The sequence below is a fragment of the Manacus candei genome, unplaced genomic scaffold (assembly GCF_025592945.1).
Source record: "Manacus candei isolate 608988 ecotype Guabito, Panama unplaced genomic scaffold, ASM2559294v1 h1tg000014l, whole genome shotgun sequence".
Lineage (NCBI taxonomy): Eukaryota > Metazoa > Chordata > Aves > Passeriformes > Pipridae > Manacus > Manacus candei.
Genome location: NW_026138062.1, coordinates 53369741 through 53389690, shown reverse-complemented (window position 1 = coordinate 53389690; position 19950 = coordinate 53369741). Strand labels below are relative to the sequence as shown.

General features: G+C 40.6%; 1 protein-coding gene across 2 annotated transcripts; it reads right to left on the bottom strand.

Moving 5' to 3' along the window:
- Window positions 1-356: 356 nt before the first annotated feature.
- Window positions 357-3891, bottom strand: TMEM139 (transmembrane protein 139). 2 transcript variants are annotated; one of them, XM_051780880.1, is made up of 4 exons: window positions 3736-3891; window positions 3432-3508; window positions 2125-2433; window positions 357-781 (listed from the first exon to the last, which is right to left on the bottom strand). In XM_051780880.1, the coding sequence occupies exons 3-4, from the start codon at window positions 2370-2372 to the stop codon at window positions 373-375; spliced, it is 657 nt and encodes a 218-aa protein (XP_051636840.1). In that variant the 5' UTR covers window positions 2373-2433; window positions 3432-3508; window positions 3736-3891; the 3' UTR covers window positions 357-372. The 2 variants fall into 2 exon arrangements, with proteins under 2 accessions (XP_051636840.1, XP_051636839.1); XM_051780879.1 differs by having other exon boundaries at window positions 3432-3517; window positions 3740-3888.
- Between the last annotated feature and the right edge of the window lie 16059 nt (window positions 3892-19950).

Genomic DNA, 19950 nt, shown 5'->3' with positions numbered 1-19950 from the left:
TTTTGGCTGCATCTTACAGTCCTTCTTCAGAGGTTCTTTGATAACCTTGTCTGTTCTCATGATTTGCTCTTTTCCCCCATAAAGGTATATCTTCAGTTTGAGAATGTTGCCGTATATAACACAACTTTCCTCACGGTGGTTTTATGTATCTGCGAAGTCAAAGCACTGTGGTATTGCATCGATTTTTATTTTGTGCAAAAAGATTCTAGTGACATCAGAAGCTGTGTTTGTAGTTCAGCTCTGTTTCAAAGAATGGTGAGACAAACTTTTACAGTTTCAGGCATGAAAAATCTCAGCCCTTTCACCTTCTTTCTAAGAGCATTCTGTATTAGGGTAAGGGTTTGGTTCTGTATTCATGGAAGGTGAAAGTAATCATAATGCAGAGGGATGGCAAACATCTTCAAAGACCTCATCACTGATGGCACTCTCATAAGCAGGTGGTGGAGTGAGTGGTTCTAGTGGTTCAAACCTGTCTTCAATATCTCTCTCCTCATGGATGTCTGAAACAAACCGCTGTGGTCTTGGGGGCAACACCAGCTGCAGCTGTATCCTGGAGCCTGTGTCTGTCTCAGAGGTGGGCCTCGTGTCTGGTGGCACTGACACCCGGAGAGCCTCGACCATAATCTCTTGTTGACCAGAGGATTCGATAACGACGCTGTAAGGAGGAGGCTCGCTCAATGGCGAGGGCACTGGGCCTGGGTTGGATGTAATTGTCCATATTGCTGGAGATGACATGGTCATCACCTCCTCATAGGTGGGCGCTTCATAGGCAGCATTCACCCTTGTGCAAGAGAGGAAGGCCAGTTACATCGGTTATTTTACTGCTCAGTTTATGCAGAGGCAGATAGCACAGATTATGTACTATGGGGACCATGCTACAATCAACAAATAGATGAGACTGAGACAGGGTATCTCACGTGGTATTGCTGTATGTATTCTGCCCCTGGATCAGTTCACTTGTCCAGCCAACTTAATGTCTTGCTTACTGGTACAGAGAATGGCTCATCTGACCATTTTCCCACACTCCCCAGAGTAAGTGAAGTCACCCCCACTGTTCAGTTCTGTGTACTAGGCTTAGCTTGATGTCCCTCAGTTAAAATCTCCTACGAGTTAAAATTTATTATGACAAATTGTTAACTACTGATTATTTCTTGGAATAAAACAGGACCTTGCTTTTTTAATACATTAGATCAATGTTCATCTATTTTTAAGAACTGAAGAAAATTAGTATTTTCATTTCATTTAAACAAGGACTAGTTGTTCTGTGTTGAGAAGAATTATCTGCAAAGAAAAAATGCTACTTTAGGAACATTTTTCTTTTCAGGTCATATTTTCAAATAAAAGATACTAATTTTCTTCTAGTATGCCCCCAAGCTAGCAGAGCCCAATATAGACTTTTTTTTTTGTAGTCTTTCTAAAAATAAACACATAGTAACATTTTTTCTCCTCCCACAGGTCCTGTATTTGAGACTGTTAAGTCATTTACGGGTGTGGAAACTGATTACCTGGATTATACAAGGAAGCAAAGATACAAATAAAGTCAAACTAGTCAACTATAGTAGGCAAACAAGGGTTAAATTAGGTGATACTGAGAACCTGCAAATGTACATGAAGCCAAAAAGAAGTATTCAAAGCCTCTCAAAATCAGGATTTATTATTGTCAAATTGGGATTTTAAGACTGGAAACAGATCCAGATACAGGTTTCTTTTAAAAAGTTTGCCAAGGAACAGTAGCTCCAGAGATAAGTTTTATAGAACTAAACCCAAATAAGATTCAGTATTGCTTCAGCATTTTTTCTTTTTCCTTGTCTGAGTCATTGTTTGGCAAGCCTCGATTACTCAAAGTAAAATAAAACTGGGCCTGGATCTGTTCAACCTTGGAAATTTTTAGTGAATCAGTTTCCGGGGGGAAGAAAATACATATTGAACAAGATACAGGAGATGTGTGGCATAGATATTTGCAACCTCCACCTGAAGAATGAAGGAAAACAACCTGAAAACAACTTTTGTCTTTGGGAATGGAGTCTGTGTTTGTTGCCCCAGGGGAAGGGCAGCAAAACAGTGTGTAAAATGCCCATGACTGAGGTGAGAGGGTTAAAAAGCAATAACCAGGTTGCTGCTTACCCTGCTTGGCTTTGACTGTTTGGAGGTATTTCATTTGCGTCATGTCGGTGTTGATTCCTCAGGTAACACTCAACAAACACACTCAGCAAATAGCCGACCAGGCACACTCCCCCTACCCCTAGAAAGAAATAGCCTACTGGGTTGATATTAGATGAAATGGCCAGCATGGTGACACCAATGAGAAGAGCAGCAGTGAAAAGAAGCAGCAAGGTTTGGCGGATGTTCTTCCAGCGTGTCTCTAACCACATGGTAGTATAGATGGTGGTAGCAGGTAGTTGAGAACAGATGAGCAGTTAAAGGGACAGACATCTGTGGAAGATGGAACAGTTTTTTCAACATGAAACATGAGAATATAAACACATTATAAGTATCATGACCAAAGTAAGAACATACATACTAGAGCAAAGGACATCATGAGAACATGAACTATGCACATACATAATAAGTCTGCGAAATCCGCATAAATGCACACCAATGTAAATGTGCTAGAATTTCCTGTGTGAATGCATATTGAATAATAGGAACACTCGGACACACAGTTGGAAGACATGAAATGCATAAATAGACCCTAAGCACTTATTGCCAGGCATATCTAAAAAGATCTGGCTTAATAGAGCAGTCTGGGATGCAGATTTGAGGTTACTATGAAAGTGAAACAGAATAACTTTAAGGGTTAATTCTGGGACATTTGTATGTTGCATAATGAACATTCAAATATTCATTCAGATCCCAGAAGAAAAGCAGCCTTATTTAATGGGCCTGTCTGCCCCACTAAATTGAGAATCTAACTTCAGTGTAGCATTATAGCAATAATGTTACTTTAGGTTCTGGATATAGCTAGGGTATGTGTGTTTTTGCAAAGTGTAGGCATAGTTTGAATATTTGCCTATATCCTCAGTTCTTTCTCTGTTGATGTGCTTATTTTTGCCCCATTCTAAAAAACAAGAGCCTTTTCTGTCCTGCATTCCAGACCCCATCTCAGTGAAAGAGACAGCAGTCAATATAGAATGAATACTAGGGACCTGTGGTATTCAAGAATACCATAATTAAGTTGTCTTGCATGTGTTCTGCTAACCTACATGTATCCCCCTGTTTTGATGAAGACCCCTTTGAAGGAAAAAAGCATGACACAAGGGGCATGTTTTTTATGAATATGCATCTCCAAACAAATATACAGTTTTATATAGTTCCATGTTACATTGTGTAACATGTACACTTTTGCACACTAAATATGTCCCCTTGTTACAGCAAAAATAGTTAAATGTATATATTCAGAAGAAACACATTCTTTTTCAGCGTATACTTACCAGAAAGAGGTCTCGGTGGGTAGGAGCAGTCATGGTTTAACTTCTCTCTTCATCACAAGGAAAAATGTGCACTGCTGCTTCCCGTTCTGACCCAAGAATAGGACACCAGTTAGAACTCTCCCTTCCTCCTTTCGAGTTTTCTTGTAGGGAAACAATGAAGATTTCTTTTGAAAATAAAAGTTGGAAACTACTAAACATGGGAAGGTACCAAACAACGAGAAGATCCCATTGTATGAGTTTTGCATGGGAAAGTAGAATCTCCTTTTTCCAGGTTCTGAATCCAAAGCAATTTCTAGACGATCACATACCTCCTACTCTTTTGCAGCTCTTCTCGGTCTGTCCCACAAAAGCAGGAAACTCATTAGGAAAGAAGGCGGAGTGAGCAGTGGGGGAGTGCTCACCTGTGTCGTATCTGTTTGGTCTGCTTTACTTTAATGGGAGAAACTGCCCTGAAAATTCTGGTGGTTTTTTTTTTTTTTCCTGCGTAGCAAAGGAATCTTGAACTCTGCCTCACAAAGCAGGAACAACTGCCTGCCCAGCCCACATCACATGGCCCACACATAAAACTATTTACAAGTTCTGTAAAATGTAAAACTATACATTTTTCTATCCTGATCAAGTGCTTTTTGTCAAATGTTTTTTTATGTCCTCTTTGATTTTACAAACAAAAGGGGGAAAAAAAGGGGGGCAATGGGTTATTATATCACAGAGGGCTGAGTTAAAAACCTTTTTACTCCCTAATGTATCTGGGAAAGATAAGCAAGAGAACAGGTACTGAATTACTTCTGTTATCTGAACCTTTAGTTTGTGTCTGAAAATTAGAATAGAATAGAATAGAACAGAATAGAATAGAATAGAATAATTTCAGTTGGAAGTGACCTACAACAATCACCTAGCCCAACTCCCTGACTGCCTCAGGGCTGACCAAAAGTTAAAACCAGTTATTAAGGGTATTGTCCAAATGCCTCTTAAACACTGACAGGCTTGGGGCATTGATTGACCCCCTCTATAGGAAGCCTGCTCCAGTGTCTGGCCGCTCTCTCGGTAAAGAAATGTTTCCTAATGTCCCTTGACGCAGCTTTGAGCCATTCCCACGTGCCCATTCACTGGATTCCAGGAAGATGAGATCAGCACCTCGCTCTACTCTCACCCTCCTAGGGAAGCTGCAGAGAGCAAGGGGGTTTCCCTTCAGCCTCCCTTTCTCCAAACCAGACAAGCCCAAAGTCCTCAGCTGCTCCTCACAACACATGCCTTCCAACCCTTCCACCAGCTTTGTTGTGCTCCTCTGGGCACATTCAAGGACCTTCACACCCCTCTGAACTGGTGGGGCTCAGAACTGCACCCTGGAGTCCATGTGAGGCCACACCAATGCTGAGCACAGTGGGACAATCCCCTCCCTCTGAGCGGCTGATGATGCCATGTTTGATGCTCCCCAGGACATGGTTTGCCCTCGGGGCTGCCCAAGCACACACTGCTGACTCACACTGAGATGCCGCCCACCAGCACCCCCAGGGCCCACTCTGCAGGATGCTCCCCAGCCACTCCTCTCCCAGTTTATACTTGTGCCTGGTGTTACTCCATCTCAGATGCAGAATCTGGCATCTGACTTTTTAAATTTCACACCATGAATGATTGCCTAATGCTTCAATCTGGCTAGATCCCTCTGCAAGGCCTCTTGTCCCTCAGACCTGCTCTTGTCCTCTAGATCTGCTCATCTCAGCAGTTGTATATTACCTGCAAAATAGTCCTGTCCTATTGCACAGAAGTGGCCCTAGAATTGAGCCCTAAGGAACACCTCTGGTGACCAGTCACCAACCAGATGTAGCCCCATTCACTACACCCTTTTGAGGGTTCTTCACCCAGTCCACAATGAAACCACTCATCCCACAGCTGGAAAACTTCCATCCAGAAGGATGTGTCCAGAAGTGACAGTATTAATAAACTTACTAAAATTCAGAAAATCTACATCCACTGCCTTCCCTTCATCCACTAGGCAGGTGACGTTATAGTAAAAGGATATCAAATTGACTAAGCAGGACTTTCTTCCCTTTGTGAAACCATGTTGACTGTGACAGATGATTGCATTGGTCTTGAAGTGCCCTTCAATAGTACCCAGTATGATCTGCTCCATAATTTTTCTAGGAATTGAGGTTAGATTAACATGTCTGTAGTCCCCCCAGTCTTCCTTCACACCTTTCTTGAAGATTGGAATAACACTGGCTAGCTTCCAGTCAGAAGGGACCTACCCAGACTCCCAAGACCTTTGGTAGATGATCAAGAGAGGTTCTGCCATAACATCCCCTAGCTCCTTCATATCTCTGGGGTGAAACCCACCAAGCCCCATTGGCTTGTGAACATTCAGTGATACTGCTGGTCCCTTACAATTTCAGTGTTCACAAATTGAAAGTTACTGTTCCCACACTCATGGTCCTCCAACTCAGGGGACTGGGCAGCCCAAAGTCCACCATTATTATTAAAGACGTGGCAAAAATCACCTTGAATGCCCCTGCTTTTTCTTCATGCCTACTAGTCAGGTGACCATCTTCAACAAATATCACTGAAAATTTTAAACTCAATCATTTCATGATCACTGTGGCCAAGACAGCCTCCTACCATCACATCTCCCATAAGCCTTTATTCAAAAATAGCAAGTCTAGGAGGGCATCCTTCCTAGGTGTCTCACTGAGTATCTGTGACAAGAAGTTATTTCCTACAAACTTCAGGAATTTCCTAGATCTTCTCATCTCAGCAATTTGTTATTCCAAGTTGATATCTGGGAAGTTGAAATATTCCATAAGGACAAGGGCTACTGATGCAGAGATTTCTCTAAACTGCCTATAATAACTCATCAGTGCTTATCACATTGGAAATTCTCAAACACTATGGCATGAATTACATCCAGGAGCTGGCTGCAGCTCATGTGTGTCTGGAATAGGAAGATGCTCTACTGCTAAATGTTTATTAATAGTATTTAGTTTGGAACATTGGGCCAACAAGAATTCCGTGAGGTTTAACAAAGATAAATACAAAGTCATGCAGGGATGGACTAACCCTAAGCAGCAGTACAGGCTGGGGTCTGACTGACTGGGTTGCAGCTCTGCTGAAACAGCCTTGGTGGACATGATGAACAGGAAGCTCAACAGGAGTCAGCAGTGTGTCCTTGAAGCAATAAAGGCAAACTGTGTCCTAGGCTGCACCAGTAAGAGTGTAGTCAACAGATCAAGGGGGGGGATTGTTCTATGCAGCACTTGTTAGGACACACCTGTAATACTGTGTACAGTTCTGGTTCCCCCAGTTTGGGTATGGTCTGAAAAACTGGATATGGTCTGGTGAATTGCCACAAAGATGCTTTGAGGGTTGGTGAGTTTTGACAACTTAAGAGGCTGGATTTGTACAGCCTAGAGGAGACAAGGCTTGGGCAGATGGTGAGTGTCTACTTACAGTTTTCAATAGTAGTAGGTGGTTACGGAGTAGTAAGTAGTTATAGTAGTTACTAAAGAGTAGTAGGTAGTCAGAGGAGGGAGGTAGTCTTCATGAGGGTACATGGTGACAGGACAAGAGGCAATAGGAAAAAGGGTAAGTGCCTGTGGATATAAGAAAAAAAAGTCTTTAATGTGAAAAGAGCAAAATGCAATTACTTGCCCACAGAATTGGAGGAATCCTCTTGGCTGGAAATATTCAAGACACAGCTGAGTCTAAGGATCAGCTTTGAATAAGGGGTTGGACCAGATAATCTGCCCTTCCAGCCTAGACTTGTCAATATTTTTATGTTTTGAATATTTTCTCCTCATAATTGCCTTTTTTGACTGCTGACAGATAAAGGACCTTTAGTTCTAATTGTTATCCATTCTTTGCTGTCAAGAGAATTCCTTGAAGATGGCAGACTTAATATCCACATAAAGGGAAGAAGTAAGGATTCTGGTGTGTAGCATGTCATTTTGCAAAACTATCATTTAAATCAAAGCTACAATTTCCATTTCAGAGTTGCCTGGTGTTGAGAATATCTTGACTGCTAAGGAAGATTTGACAAAACTGTTTTCACAGCCTCTCTTCACAGGAATAATGACTGACCCATGGTAGAATCTGCACGTGTTGGTACTAACACCAACTTCCTTCTAACCAGTGTAGCTGGTGGTTGTTAGAATCATTCCTTAGAGATAAAAGATTTATATCTGACTGATTTGAGGAGGTAATTAAAATTATTCTTCCTGCTTGTCCTCCATTTCCTCTTGTCCTTGCCTTGATTCAGTGCTCAGCCGATCTCTTTCTGAGCCAGCCCGGCCAACTCAGCTAGTGGGAAAGTATTTACATTTTTCCAGAGTGAATTTAGCAGGCGGAATCTAGTCTCCAAAGTATCATCTAACCACTAGTTCTGCATTAAAGGGAAGCAATGGGAATGCGTAGCTAGAGTGGTGGAGGAAAAGGGAGGAAGAGTGGATAATTTCCAGGGCTGCAGTGGCTGTCATTTGACCAGGTCAGCTCAAACTACTGGAGTAGAAGGAAATTCCTCCTTCTTTGATAGAGTAAGTCTCACAGAAAGGTGTAGATTCTAAGACCCATCTTGTACTCAGCAAATCCTGTTAGTTAGATCAGGGATTTCCAGCTCAGCCTGATGACTTTAGGCAACTCCCAGCTCTGGTACATTCACTGGCTACTGTTGAATCCCTCCAACAATCTGATCATTGTTGAATCCTCCTTGTAAGTACCTGTAGAAGGTACTTATGCTTCTTTTTGCTGTGTGGAGGGAGCTGAGGCACTTTGCTTGTCTGCGCATTCTACTGTGGGGAGTAGGCTCTGCTTTGGGGCTAGATCTTTTTGGTAAGTTAAGAGAAGGTCAGAAAGGTGAAAACATTCTTCATTATTTGGTGGAAAACTACCCTGGTGATTGGAAAGGGTGTATTTGATTTGTGGATAGATAGAAAGATGTTGGGTTGGCTGAAAATCTGTATAGTAATTTTGACTGGTGCATCATTTAAAAAAATGTTAATAGACATAGATATGAAATATCTATGGATGAAAAAGGCTAGAAATTGTAGGTGTCTTTGCTGTGTTAATTGTTGCTTGTATTATTTCAGTTTATTTCTATTGAGGTCCAGAGTTCAGTAACTCCTGCAGATTTTACACATGGAGTTCATGGATGACGGTGCTGAATATTTAGGAATTATTTTTATTCGTTTACCTGAATGCATAAAACAACAATACTGTACAATGCAGCTGTGAATGCATTAGTTGAACATGTTTATGGATGTGATTGGACTGCTTTGTGGGTCTAAGGATACAAAAGAGGATGAACCACTATGAACTAACCTTTGCAATATGTTTTCTAGCAACACAGTTCTACATGAGGCCTTTTGGCATTTCTGAAACACTTCTGAAATTTTAATCTGTCTGCTGTTTTGATTCTCTCCATAGTCTGGTTCAGACTGTCATTGGTTACAGTGGGGGGGGGATCCATAACAAAGAGAAAAATGATCACACAGCTGCGTCAAGAAGTCTTTGGTGATGAAAAGATGCGGAAAATGCAGAGGGGCTCAGGAAAGGCCTGAGACATCACTATGCAGGGTTTGTTAAACAAGGTGTTGAAGTCAGGGAGAGTAAACAAGGACATTTATACTGCCATCCTAAACTGTCTCCCTTTCATGTGCAGAAGAGATTTTTTTTTTTATGGAAAGCTTTTTATTCTGTTGTTCAGTCATGCTGTGGGGACCTTCATTTAACAGTAGATCTCTTAAGTTAAGACCATGGATTTCCTTTTTTGTTTTTAATTCTTTCTTTGTTTCTTCCAGTATCTTCTTGTCCCCCTCTAGGAAGCATTTCACCTTTCCCCTGTTTCATCTCACTATCTACTCAACCTCCTGCCCTGACTGCTACTAATTAACTTAGTACCTACAGTAAGCTCACTTATCAGCTCGGTATGCAGAGAAGCTTGCTTTATTCCCAAGGGCCTGTGACGTACATACCACTGCACGATTAATCTCATGGTAATCGCTAAGTCTGTTCTTCCCCATAACCTTGTCCTGAAGCAATTTCTGAGAACCTGAGCAAGTACTGGAGACAAAGTGCTACTGAACCACTTTTCCTGTCTTGTCTACCTCTCCTCTTGTCTCCCAGGTTTTGCTTTGTGACTAAGCAAAATGCATCATTGCATTGTATCTACAGAGACCACAGGGCAGCCATGACCTCTGGTTTATATGTTTCTGGTCAGTACAATGTCTTAGGCAGGAGAAAGCAAAACCCCAAAGAAAGCAAAATGCCAATGCTTGGGTATTCAAAAAATGTGTGTAACTTTGAGAAAACCAGTTGTTTGACCTGCATAGCTGAATGTTCATACATTTCTTGAGAGCTGGCAATCTCTTTTTGTCTTCCAGCTTATTCCAGTTCTTACAGGACAATGGTTGAAAGTTATCATATGTGTAGTCACTGTGTGGTGGGGTTTTTGGCATGGCTGTCTTCTACCTACAGTAGCTGAGATGTGGTCACAGGACTGATATTACAAGAAGAGCTTCTACTGCTGCTATTAATTCCTCAGCTGTCTGAAGGTTAAATGAAAGGCATAAATCTACAGAGAACAAGTCAGAGACACTTGTTATGTTGTGCAGAACTAATGGATTTCTCTTTGCTGAAAGTGAGGAGTCACGTTCAAGATGAGAAGTGTTTCAGGGCTGTCTGCACACCTAAAGTTCCTGTGTCTTTAAAATTAACAAAGCAGCACCTCCTTGTCTGCCAGGAGAAGAACAAGTAACAAGCATTTGCCAAGACTATAGGAGGGTTTTTATCTCCTCTTATAACCTTTTAAATTCACTTACATCACATGTTTTGCTTTTTGTCTGGAAAAAAAACACAAGAAAGCAAATGCAAGAAGCTTCCTCATCTTTTTATTCTGAGTTCTCTTTAGAGTAACGGCTTTCAAATTGTGAGGTTTCATTAGCATTGGTAAAACTTTGTGCATCTGATTTAGTTTGATGATAGAGCCCAACCTGGTCTAAATTATTTACTTTTTGTTGGAGGACTTTATACACTTATGTAGAATCTCTGCACACCACATTACTTCTACTGATGAAAAATCAGATGTTACTGTATTTGGGATGTAAATTGGAAGTATGCAGTTCTTTGAAGGAATCCACTCTGGTGACTGCAATGCTACTAAATGGAACACTACAGTGACCTCTCCTCTTTTGCTAATTTAGAGCTCCTAATGTGGATCAGACAGAGGAGAAGATGTCTGGTGGTGATCACTGAAGGTGAAGAAGAGTGAGAGTAGTTAAGATCCTACTGCTAGAATATGGTGAAAGAATTAAGTGGAATACCTAGTGTGGAAAGACCAAATGAGCAGAAAAAAATAGTTGCAAGATGAAATTAAGGAATCAGTTGAGAACAGTTAAAAGAACACAGTAAGATCATTTGCTATCATTCTGGACTGTACTAGGTGTCTCTGGAAATAAGAGAAAATAAAACCTGTAGATGCTGAACTGCTTTTTGATGGAACATTCTTTTCTCTAGACATAATTGCACCATTCTAAAACAGGAAAGTTTTCAGGCAAAGGACATGAGATGCAGTGAGAAAAGTTAATGTGTAATTGCCACAGAACTTCTGTTCCTTATCTTCCTCCCTGGTCCTAGTGACATATTCTTGCTGCTTATATTGCCAAACCTGTTATACACTGGAACCCTCTCTGACATGTTCTGAATTCCTAACAAGACATAAAAAAGTAAAAAGGAAAAAAGCACTATTTTCTCTTGTGTTAGGAAACCAACAGTCACAAAAACCTGCAGGAAGTGCCAGTACAGCCACAGGAGAAGAGAAAGGACCTCATGGCCCATTCCTGTGTTGAAGAAAGGTAGATGCCCTTTTCCTTTCAACAGCATTAGATGATTCTGCTAGGGAACCACACCTGAAATATTTGGGCATTACCACTCAGCATTAAAATATAGTCTCCTTGGGTTGGAATTCACCAACTATCCAACTCGCTGTGATACTAAATAATTGTGGACTAAAACATAAGAGGTGTGAGAGGAGTAAAAGAGGCTGAAGCTCCTGTCACAGAATGCAGATTCCTGAGCAGGAATTTGGCATCGTTTGCTGTCACTGGTGGGACCCACCGTGTCTCTCCATGAGGTGCCTTTACATTCCTATTGTGCAGAGCTGCACTTTCTTCAGATTCTTTCAGTAAATAGAGGGGGGAAGAATGGAGGAGGTATTGCCAGGCAAAGAGATCACTTGACTATTTTATTGATGAGCTGTGCTTTGGAGAAAAATAGTACACTGCTGTTATTGGTGCTGGTCCCCTCTCTAAGCGTTGTGCTTTATAGCAAACACAGTGCAGAATCCCATATGCTCCTTGGTGCCTATTCTCAGTCTAAGGTGCCCATAGTCTAAAGCAAGTGTGACAAAGACACAGAACAACAATTCAAGTACAGAAGGCCAGAGAGAGATAACTTAGTCAAAAAAAGAAAAAAAAAGAAAGAAAAATTAGTAAAATCTATTTTAATAAAGATAGTTTTTGCCTGAAAACTATATATATAACTGGGATCCTTTTTTTTACTTCATTAGATATCTTCCATTCAAAGACAATACCGTTTGTTTCAGCCTAGTTTTAGCACTAGTTTTCACTACACTTTGCTCCAGCTATGTGCCATAAAGGCAGCACACCTCGGAGAGAGGAAACTCAATCTGGTTCCTTTTTCTGCCTCAGGAAAAATGAGTGTTACATTTCAGTAACATCCCTGCAAACAGGCATTCACAGGGGTCAGTGAAAGAGCAAATATGCTATTTTATGAAAGCAAATAGTCACATGAGCAGAAAAGACCGTAGCTTCTATCTTGGCCTGGTTCCTCAACATGCGAGCTGCTAGTTTATTTAGTGATACATACAGGTTTTGTCCAGTTCTGGCATGGATTTGCATTCCTAATAGACACTGCCAAATTAGCAAGAGCACATCATAATGCATTTCTGGTATGTGCCATTGTCATGCCTTATAGTATTGCAGTTTGTACGGCATCTGAATTGTTATTCTGGTACATTCTAGCATGGCATTGTGACAATGTTTTGGATGTTTGTTCCTGTGGAGGGAAATGACTGTTTTCAAGGTCAGCCATCAGCTGCAGGGACAGTATCATAAAGAGCACTGTGCCACATCACTGCCAGTCCAGCCTACTCTTTGTGAATCAGTGCTGTGAAAGCAGTACACCACTTTTGCTTTCTCCTGAGGCGGCAGCAGTGGTGATTACTGCAACTCCTATTGTTTATAAAGGGGAACTCTGTGTTATCAAGGCTTCTGTTGCTGAGAGATAGCTTTCTTGTTCACTGTAGGCAAGTAAAAATCAGGACACTCAATACATGGAATTAACTGTATATCTGTTTGAACTGGTGGCTTTGAGAATTTATTAATGGTGAAAACTGCAAGTCTGCTGCTTCCATGAGAAAGTGCTGACTAGTTGCAAAGGGTCTTTCTGTGAAAATGAGAAAATTTCCATTGAAGGGAGAATTTCAGGATAGAGTGGTCATAGTTCATGGCCATCTGTGTTGGACAGAACTCATATTTGATGCCAATGATGATCCATGAAATGGTGCCTCTGTTTCTTGGGAAGAGTTTTCAAGTTTACTGACTATTGGCAACCTCTGATTCATAAAGCTGTTCTGTGAAATCCCTTGCTGATGAAAAATGTCAGAGTGATTCAGAGGACAGTGTTTACTATTTGAAAAGCTCTCAGTGACAGTCATTGCATGAGAGATCATAGTTCTAGTTGAAGAGACTTCTTTGAATATATTGGAACTACTGATGAGCTATATATTCTTGTCCACTGCCTCCTCTGCTCCTCCCTTCTTCCTCCAAATTTTGTCTCGCTCGATTAAAAAAAAAAAGGGATAATAGTCTTTTGTAACAGAATCACTGTTACATGACCCTTTACTTCTCACACTTGAATTTGTGGCAGTATGTGACACCCAGATCTCTCACAAGTTTCCGGTCTACACCTGCTTGAGATCCTGCTTGAGATTAATATTGAAAAAGTCTCCAAGCGTCCATTAATATTGATGAAGTTGCCAAGTCTGTGATACATAGTGGTACTGCTTATACTCAGATTCCCCTGCTTATCAAGCTACTCAGCAACAACTCTGACCATCATCAAGACTTCCTAAATTTTCTACTTCAGTCACTGCTATGGGATGTACATTTGGCCATCTCCACGATAAGAGCTGACTCGCCTGCTTCCTTGGCAATATTATGTTCACCTGCTGTTCTTAAAAGATATTTACAGAGCAGCATGAGGAATGTATGGATGTGAAGTAATTTCTACCGTTTCTTAGGAGCACTGTGAAGGCCAAATGATGCACTGATCTTTATTTATACAAAATCCCTGACAAGTGTTTGATTATATTGAGGACTACAGCTTTCTGCATCTCTTGCTTCTGCTTGCTGCTTTCCCCTTGCAACCCTACCTTGAAGTGTCCTTCCATGTCAGTCCAGCTATAGTGAACTTTGTTAAGCTTGTCTCATAATTTTTAAAATTCTGAACCTCAAGTTTATGAAACTGGCAACATGAGTATCTACCATATCAACACTCTTCATTATGGGGCTGGAGAAGGCAGAAATATGTTCATTTCCATGCAAGGTATGTCTTATTTACTGTAATAAAGAACAAAATATGACTCATTAAAACACTTCTAGAGATATTTTCAGATATTATTTTTATGCTCTTACTTTATATTTTATGAATTTGCAGGCTAAATATTTTTTTCTTACAAGTTGTGTTGAAACTGGTAGGTCAAACAAGCAGTGTAGAATCTGACTGTAAACATGTTTCCAAACAAAACAAAGACAAAATCAAGGCTTCTTATTAATTGTGGCTCTCTAAATGGAGAAGTTTTGGCTACAAATTGCCATAGTAAGAGGTTTTTGTGGTAGTTCGGTTTTTTGTGATAGGTCAGTAAGAGACAACTGAAGTGGAACAGCTTGAAGAACATGTAGAAAAGGGTGGAAATCAAACCTGATATTCTCCAGATTAACACTATATGTATATAACTGCATGAGTCAAGGGGAAAAGAAATTACTGTTTTGGGGTGATAGATGAAATACTGATATTATAAAAAACAAGGCTGTGATTAGCTGATTCCCCACATTTGACATGCCCATGCAAAACTCTTCAGGATGAGAGAGTAACTGGTTGTTCTTGCTGTTCCTAAAGTCTCTGGTTTAGCTGTTGACCCTTCTGAGTTCTCTTCATACCATTCACACCAAGCCAGATGGGCTGGTTAGTTGCGCAAATAACGCAGTGTAAATATTTACTGCCTAATAAATCTAACTTTCCTGATTTTGATAAAGTCCCACTATTGATTATAGCTCTGCCTTTCATTCCATAAATATATTTGCATCAGTTATATCAATATATTTATCAATTCTTAATATTCTTTGAGAAGGAAGTAAACATCTTGTCCTCCTTTCATTACATTTTAGTTTGTGCAGCTTTCTTGGTGTTAGAAGATTGCTGGATTCTCTCTATTGTCAGTTTTATGTGTCACCAAAACATTGCTGGCATTCTTTATTTCAGGTCTGCAATTTATAGAAGACCACTTGCTGCCTGAGAATGGCTGAATGCTTTTTATCCCATGCTGTGCTGGTTTTGACTGGTTTTGGTAGAATTAATTTTCTTCAAAGTACCTTGTATGAGGCTGTGGGTTGGATTTGTGCTAGAAACAGTGTTGATAATTTAGAGGTGTTTTAGTCAATTGCTGAGCAGTACTTGCACAGAGTCAAGGCCTTTTTGGCTTCTCACCTCACACCACCAGCTGGAAGTGGACACAGCCCGGATAGCTAAGCCCAGCTGGCCAAAGGGATATTCCACACCATTTGGTGTCATGCTTAGTATATATAAAGCTGGGGGAAGAAGGAGGAAGGGAGGGACATTCGGTATGATGGTGTTTGTTTTCCCAAGTAACCACAATGCATGATGGAGCCCTGCTGTTCTGGGAATGGCTGAACACCTGCTTGCCCATGCAAAGTGGTGAATGAATTCCTTGTTTTGATTTGCTTGTGTATGCAGACTTTTCTTTACCTATTAACTGTCTTTATCTCAACCCATGTGTTTTCTCACTCTTACCCTTTTGATTCCCTCCCCCACCCCATTTCAGGGAAGTGAGTGAGCTGATTTCACTGCAATCTATGAGGATTTTTTTTTTAATTGTAGCAGTTGAACTCCCTGCAGCCTAGGAATTTTACTGGATTCTTACTGACTAAGGTGCTTTATGCAGGCTGATTTTCCGGTGGTGCTGTTTGTCCTCTTAGTGCTCTCCAGGCCAGTGAGGTGCTTAACAAACTGGCCACAAAATCATTTTCCCTTATTTTTTTTCATTTAAATTTCATGTGGAAACACTATTTTGTGAGAAATGTTGTCTGACAGTACTCCAAGAAGTTTAGGGAGCACTTCTTTGTAACAAGTAAACTTGAAGCCATAAATTCTGTTTTTACTGCAGGGCTGATAAACAGAATATATGTATTTTATAAATATATGTGTATCTATACTGTACAGCCCACACATGCCATGTGAAACCGTATCCTACTGTGATATGTACTGTACAAACACATTAGGACATGGTTTTAGCCATTCACGGAAGCAAAATTTTCCCCACATTCTTCACTGGTAGATTTTCTAGGTATTTGGGGTTAGTGTGTGGCTCCTACGTCTAGACACTTTCTTACTGAATATCATGAAGTGATTCTTTTTAAGTCATTGTATAGGCCAAGTATTTGTCAGTGTTGACTGTTCTTGGCTGTTGTGCACATACTACTGGACCCTCCTTATTCTCTACGTGTCTGTTTTGGTAAACAAATAAATGATCCATTATTTTGTCTCCTAATGCTTTGCATAAACCAACCATCTTTACTGCTTTCCAGGTGGCCTGTCATTGTGGCATAATAGATGAAATTCTGTTGAGGAATTAATTGTGAACAGTTTGCATGTTTGTTTACTGTCCTGATTCCTGTAAATATATCCTCCTCTTTCCATGATTGAGAAAGGTATTGTATCACAGGCTTTTCTTTTATTGACGAACAGTAAGAAGGAAAGGGGAAGCAAGGAGACAGTTCCTGTAACTGAGGCTCTGATCTCTGATTCAGGTAATCTCAGATCAAATTCCAGTTGTTACAAACCCTTCAGCTGTGACTTTAAGCAAATCTCTTCACTGCAGGTGTCTCCGAGAACATTTTCTTTTAGAATGGGGACCTTTGCAAGTAGGGCTGAGATTTTTCCCGAGCTACCATCTCGCATCCTCTTTCAATTAAAAAAATAAACGGAAACGTTACACTGGAGTACAAATGTTTCACCGAAGTACAAATGTTTCACCGAAGTACAGCATTTCATAATATTTCAGGTGTTAACCAGGTCCAAGAAATTATCAGCGCGACTCCTCTGCCCCCACCCCGCCTGTATTTACAAGCGAGCCCGGGGTGTAAGCCCTGTCGGGTCTCACCTACACGCTCCGAGCACGGCAGCCTATTTGTGGGCGTCCCGGTCCCGCTCCCGCTCCGCAGTGGATCGTGCCGTCCACACTAATCAGCACCGGCTCCCATTATTAAAGGGGCCGCCGCATCGTTCTCATTTCCCAGAAGAGGGGGCTGCTGCCAGTGGAGGGGGGCCTGAGTCTCCTGTCCCCGGGGATTCCCCAGCTTGGGTTGGTCTGACAGGAGCCGTTCCTGCCACCCTTTGAGCTGAGGGCTGCTTTAACTCCTTCTCTGCCCTTCACAGTTGCAGAAGATGTTTGTGGGGAATAATCCCAGCTGGTTCAGATTATCTGGACAGAGAGAAATTGAGAGCAACTTTATCCCTAATTCTGCAAAAGGAACTTACTTGTCTGATTGCCTTTCCATCCAGGCGTTCCTCTGTTGTCTTCACCTGCACTACATCCCAGTCTGACCTCCATTCCTCCCCAGTCCGTGTGTCTTTCTAGCAGCAAGCACCATTTGGAAACTTGTGGGTTTACACATAGCAAAAAAACTTTGCCTGTGCTCCCTGTCCTTCTGTTTGGATTAGGCAGGTATTATTACCCTTATTTGAATACCATTTCATTACTGCAAATTGTTAAACCTGTCGATCCAACCCAGGAAAGGCCCATATGTTCACCCATATGCTCTTCAGCCTCTCACCAGTCTAACAACCTGCCTCTGTCTTTTCTGTCCATCTATCTGTTTTATCACGACCTTGGCAATCCTTTCACTTCTCTGCCTTGATTCCACATGTAATTCACGGACATGAACTGGCTTTGTATATCCACGTATCACTGCTTTTGAGGGACTGGGCTGAGAGTGGGTGTAAAGAAAGTTTTCCTTTGTTAAAATTATTAGTTAAAGGCAATTATGAAGTTAATTGTGCCGTAGAGCCTAGGAACACCTTTCTCTTAGGTGTTCTTATTACATAGATACTGCACTACTATTTGCAAACTATAGGCTTGTTACAGTGCCTTCCTCTGGTAGAGTTGTCCTCACATCTCATGTTTTCCATCTCCCTGAGTTATCCTCTCATTGAGCAGCTGTGATATACTTCCAGGGCAAGACTTGCTGGATGCTACAAACTCTCTGATTTTCCAAATACTTTCGCATATGCCAAGAAAATTTTTACCTGCTGAATGATTAGAGCACTTGATTTCTGGGTGGAAACCATGGGTGAAAAATTTCAACTTGATTATGATCTGATACACTGCAAAACTTGAAGCTCTTACATATTGTACTGAAATTATGAACTTTGAACTTTTGAACATTTCATGCCATGGATTTTCTAACATGCAGTGAATAAAATCATAGAATAAATTAGTAGGGAAAGGTCTCATTTAGGTAAACTACCATGCACAAAACAGACAACTTCAAAGCTAGAACAGGTTCCTCAGGGCCTTGTCCATACATCTTCTGAAGATCTCCAAGAATGATATTACTCAGCCTCTCTCGGCACTTTTCAGCACTGAACTACCCTCATAGGAAGAACCAGTTTTTCCTTAGATATAGCTGATATTTTCCTTGATGGAACCTGAATGTTATCTCTTGTTTTTCTGCTGTGTCCATAGTGAGAACTGTGGAGGAGCTGCTTCCTCTTTTCTAAATGCTGGGCATTCCAGTCATGTCTGAAATTAGCAAGTAATCCCATAATTTCCTTCCATATGAATTTTTTCTGTTAACAAATATCCAGAGTTATACTGTCAAAATCTCCCCCAATTCGTACAGTAATGACAGGCAAATAAATTAATACTTCTCACATCATTAAGTTCTACTAGCAGGCAGCTTTGCTCAAAGCTTGAAAATAAACTAAGTTGTTATTCAAGGGCTCTGCTGAGAGAATGATGATGCACTTCCAAGGGCCAGTTTAAAATTCTGCTGCTTGCAAAAAAAAGTAGTCCTGCCATATCCCATTTCCATCCCTGACCACTTATCCCAGTCCCCTTCATCGCATCAACACTAGCATTCAGGATGTTGCGCGGATCCACTGGCTGATCCGAGTGGGACTATCCCCGTGTCAGTGTGGTATGCAGGCATCTCAAGCTGTTTATACAACTGCACTGATGGACTGAGAGCTCTATCTCCTTTTGCTGACCCTGTATGACAGTGAGGGTTAGTGTCTCTGTGCCACTTTATCCTTATGTAGAATACTGGTAAGCAAGGGAACGAATATCAGTAATGTATTGTGAGATCTTCAAATAAAGGTCTCAAGGAAATGTGAAGTGTTAGTATTTATATGGAAACAGTATCTTTTAGAGTCTCTACAGACATATGTGAAGACTCAGTCAGTTTATAATCTAAGGGTGATTTAAAGACTTGTATAAATGGCAGGATGTTATAATTGCATTGATCAGGTTATGAATAATATTAATTTCAAATTGTAAGATACCAAAATAGTCACACAATTAGACCAGTATGAGTCTAATATTCAGAAAAAAAAATCAAAAATATATGCTCCTATATCTGCAGGTAGATGTACAGGTATTGATATTTTTTGTTTACTGGAAAGCCAAACATGACTGCTGTTCTAATATTTACAATGCTGATCTTTTTACTTTTATTGAGTTTTACCATGCTTTGTTCTTAGCCTACTTTTCTGGAAAAAAACCATATTTTAGACAGTCTATCTGTGTACCATTATCCCTTAGTAACCTCTGGAATAGTTATATTCTACTAAAATTAGGGTATCAAGGTCTCAAAGATAATTTATTGATTTGATAATTTCCTTAAAATTATATTTTGATAATTTGATAATTATCTCTTTGATATATCTTTGATAATTACCTCAAAGAGAATTTTTTTCTGTTACGTCAGAGAAGAGGTTCCTAACAAATTAATTAAAATGGCCAACCAGGAAAAAAGATTTCCCATAAATGGTCCAAAGGAGGGAAAGCTTGCAAAGTGAACGTCATCGAAGATTCAGCACAAGAGAAGGGTCTCGTAAATGCTCCAGTGGATTCAATCGAAGTTCTTAGACCTGAAACAGCTGCACAAACTAAATCCATGGAAAATTTGTTGTTTTTCCATCTGTAGTACTTGAT

Bases quoted from the DNA above. Each gene is read 5' to 3' on its own strand.
- TMEM139 (XM_051780880.1), bottom strand. From the start codon at position 2,372: ATGTGGTTAGAGACACGCTGGAAGAACATCCGCCAAACCTTGCTGCTT. The intron at 782-2,124 runs GTAAGCAGCAAC...CTCTTGCACAAG, and splicing joins AACAGTCAAAGCCAAGCAGG to GGTGAATGCTGCCTATGAAG.